The following is a 3,667-nucleotide window of genomic DNA, read 5'->3' as shown; positions in this document are numbered from 1 at the left end:
TTTTTACCATCTTGAACGAGTCATGTCAGACAAACCTTGACGTTGCTCCTGTCGGCGAGGCCGAACGACAAAATTTACGCGAGGTGGTCAGCCGGACACAAAAAAGGCCCCACGGAAGAACAGGCGGGAGCCACCCAGGCCGTACGAACGACGCGAAATTTGTGAAGCCGAGGCCACCAAGCGGAACACTTCTGACAGCACTGGTGTATCCAATCTCCTCCGTCCATCTGCTTTCCCTGTTTATCATCTCTCTCACAATTTCGACACCTGTCGTCCTCAAATCCCGTCCTATTTTACCTTCTTTTTTTACCAGCGCTCCAAAGTCCAAAATTACAATGCAATCCGTTTCTCCGAACTCTTTAGCCGTTTCCCTTACCCACTCGTTTCCCAGCCAGCTTTGGGCTAAAATATAGGAAAGCCAAAAAAGATGCCTCCATCACAACAGCAAGACATCCCTGTTGGAACGGACAAAGATGACCGTTAAAACTTTCCATGTGAACTGACTTCCGGAACCGGGCTAAACAGCATAACACCATTCACTAAAATCGCAGCCGTACAACAAGCTCGCCGCCAAATAAGACCCGTTAACCACAGCTTGGTACCCAAGAAATGATGTTCCAAACCGAACACCAAACCGACTCTCCCCCGCTTCTTTGACCTTAACGCCAGCTCACTTCCCCCCAACAATAGTAATCTCTTCCGTTTCTTTCACCTCTTCGTCCGTCCCTCCCTTCTCTTGCCATTATCTTCACGTTTCTAAAATAAAGCAGAATGTGAGCCAGGGACGGGAGAGAGATAGAGGGGGGGGAGGATGGATTTGTCTCGAACCGAGAAGGCGAGGCAAATCTTCGAGCAGTTCGACGTCAACGGCGATGGCGGGCTCGACCGGGAGGAGATGGCCAACCTCGTGGCCGCCGTCAACCCCCACGTCAAGTTCACCGACGAGCAGCTAAGCGCCATCCTCGACGAGGTCTTCCGCACCTACGCCGACTTCACCATTCCTGGTCCCGGCCTCACCCTCGACGGCCTCCGACGCACCTACGACGACGGCACCGGCGACGTCGATCGCGACTTCCAAGCCCTCTCCTTCCATGCCCCCTCCTCCTCCTCCTCCTCCACTGCCGCCTCCCCCGACCCCAACCACCGCGTTGTCTCTGAGTCCACCTCCGCCATCCTCGACGACCTCGAGATCCTCATCAAACGCCTCCGCTCGAAACAAATGTCCAAGGATGGCAATAGCTTCGCTAGCTTCTCGGACTCCGGGTGGTCCCGGGATCTCGGCTCCGGCGACTCCACCGAGAGGCCGGTGCTCTGGGACGAGAGCGGGCCCCACTATGTCCTCTTCCTCAAGGAGCTTGCCGCTCTCCGCGGCCGCGCCGACACTGCTGTATTACAGGAGGAGGCGTTCGACGGCCACATGGCCATTGGTCGAGCACTCTACAAGCAGCAGTTATACCAGGAAGCTCTCGCCAGCTTCCACCGTGCCAGCGAGCTGCAGCCAACCGACGCCCGCTCCCACTTCCACGCTGGGAACTCCCTCTGCGCCCTCCGTAAGCACGCGGAGGCTAGAGGGGAACTCTTGCTCGCTCTCGAGGCCGCCGAGGCCGGGGTGGACCGATGGGCACATCTCCTCCCCCAGATCCACGTCAATCTTGGCGTTTCCATGGAAGGGGAGGGAATGCTCCTTGGTGCTTGCGAGCACTACCGAGAGGCGGCCATTCTCTGCCCCACCCATTTCAGAGCTCTGAAGCTCCTCGGCAGCGCTCTTTTCGGCGTCGGCGAGTACCAGGATGCCAAGAAGGCGTTGGAGGAGGCGGTCTTGTTGAGGCCGGACTACGCCGACGCCCGCTGCGATCTCGGCTCGGTCCTGCATGCATTGGGGGAGGACGAGAGGGCGGTGCAGGAGTTCCAGAAGGCCATTGATTTGAAGCCCGGGCATGTGGATGCATTGTATAATCTTGGAGGATTGTTTATGGATTCGGGGAGGTTTGCGAGAGCCACGGAGATGTACACCAGGGTGCTGACGATTTGCCCCAACCACTGGCAGGCGCAGCTGAACAAGGCGGTGTCACTGCTAGGGGCTGGGGAGGCTGAGGAGGCCAGAAAGGCACTTAAGGAGGCCTTCAAGATGACAAAGAGGGTGGAGCTCTATGATGCAATTGCCCACCTCAAGAAGCTGAAGAAGAAGGACAAGAAGAAGAAGAAGAAGAAGCCACTGCCTGATGGGAATGGAGATGAGTCTTTTCTCTTGGTGGATCCTTCCAAGTTCAGGATGGTGGGGTTGGAGTCTGTGGTGAGACAGGATTTGGCTGATGCACTGGAAATCAGAGCCTTCCAAAAGCTCACAAGGTTAAGCTGCTGCAATGTGGATCTTTTGAAGAAGGAATTGAATCAGAATGATGTCCCTATATCTTATTCTGGTAGCCGTGCTCCTGAGAAATCTATTCACAGGGTTGCCTTGGAAAGAATTGTCCACAAGACGCTTCATTTTCTCAAAGGTGAGATGTTCGAAGAGGCGTTCAAAGCAATCAATGAGAAGGTTCTCTCCGTCATGGTTGCTTCCGCCTCTGCCCGGGTGGATTTGGGCATGTTCTTTGCTGTTCTCGCTCCGATCTGCTCGGGTCCTGCCGGCAAGCGGAAAAGAGTGGCCTTTGATGCACTTTTATGGCGGCCTAACAACGAATACAGGGCCGAAATCAGAAGATGTGATGCAGTTGCTTATATTAAGCTGCTGAGGGCTGTTTATATCCCTTCACATGATTCTAGTGATATGATTGCAGTGCATGGCATGCCTGATGTCTCAAGGATCTCTTTCCGTGAGTTCGTCGAGATGTTTGATGATCCAGACAGGGGTTTTGGCATATTGGACACATTGGTGAAGCTCGAAGCTGGTGATCGGATTCGCCATGGCCGGCGTACCTGTTTTATGTGTCAGTATCCAATCGTAGGGTCTATATTTAAGGAGACACGGTATAATTTCAACCTCTGCAGTCGTTGCTACAGTGAAGGGAAGGTGCCATCTAATTTCAAGCGGGAGGATTATGAGTTCAAAGAGTATGGAAACTTGACTGAATCCGTGAGAGATAAGTCCTTGTGTTTTAATTTACATCCAAAAACCTATTAATGTGAACTTATGTAATTAAATGCTCTGCCATTTTCAAGTGTTGAAGATCCAATAATTTGCCTACATGTGTTACACAAAGTACGCTTATGCCTTGCAAACTATCCATCTACAGAATTACATCATTTGTTTTCATAGAATGAATGCACGTAACATAAAATTTTTCTTTATAAATGCTCGTATGCAAGAGATGTAATGGTGATTCGAATAGTCTGATATTCTCAATATGTTTTGATAGATTTATTTTGGATTTTCTATTTCCATTCGTACTGGAATATATATGTCAGTATTATTAAGTTCTTTCTGAATTTTGTATTTGACACTAGATGGTACAAAGTGTTAAGCAAAACACAGTTAATATTGGTTTCGAACCTCAAGAAGATGGAAGGTTGACACTAGATTTGCAATGATTCATTCTTGTTTTTTGTTTTTTTGAAAGATTTCTCTTCTTTATGTGTTTGGATTATCTCTGGTCTAAGGATGGGGAATATGAAGATTCCCAAATTATTGCCAGGTAATTGAACAAGATTGAGAGACATGTTGGCT

At 50.5% G+C, this 3,667-nt stretch overlaps 1 protein-coding gene across 1 annotated transcript; it reads left to right on the top strand.

Moving 5' to 3' along the window:
* The first annotated feature begins 680 nt into the window (after nt 1-680).
* LOC105058233 (uncharacterized TPR repeat-containing protein At1g05150) lies at nt 681-3,222 on the top strand. Its single transcript, XM_010941104.4, has one exon. It carries the CDS (start codon nt 812-814, stop codon nt 3,122-3,124), a length of 2,313 nt encoding a protein of 770 aa, XP_010939406.1. The 5' UTR covers nt 681-811; the 3' UTR covers nt 3,125-3,222.
* The last annotated feature ends 445 nt before the right edge of the window (nt 3,223-3,667 follow it).

This window comes from Elaeis guineensis, chromosome 15, assembly GCF_000442705.2.
Source record: "Elaeis guineensis isolate ETL-2024a chromosome 15, EG11, whole genome shotgun sequence".
NCBI lineage: Eukaryota > Viridiplantae > Streptophyta > Magnoliopsida > Arecales > Arecaceae > Elaeis > Elaeis guineensis.
The sequence above is the reverse complement of the archived record's forward strand: the minus strand, read 5'-3'. Positions and strand labels throughout refer to the sequence as shown.

Coding starts and splice junctions, on each gene's coding strand:
- LOC105058233 (XM_010941104.4), top strand. CDS start 812: ATGGATTTGTCTCGAACCGAGAAGGCGAGGCAAATCTTCGAGCAGTTC.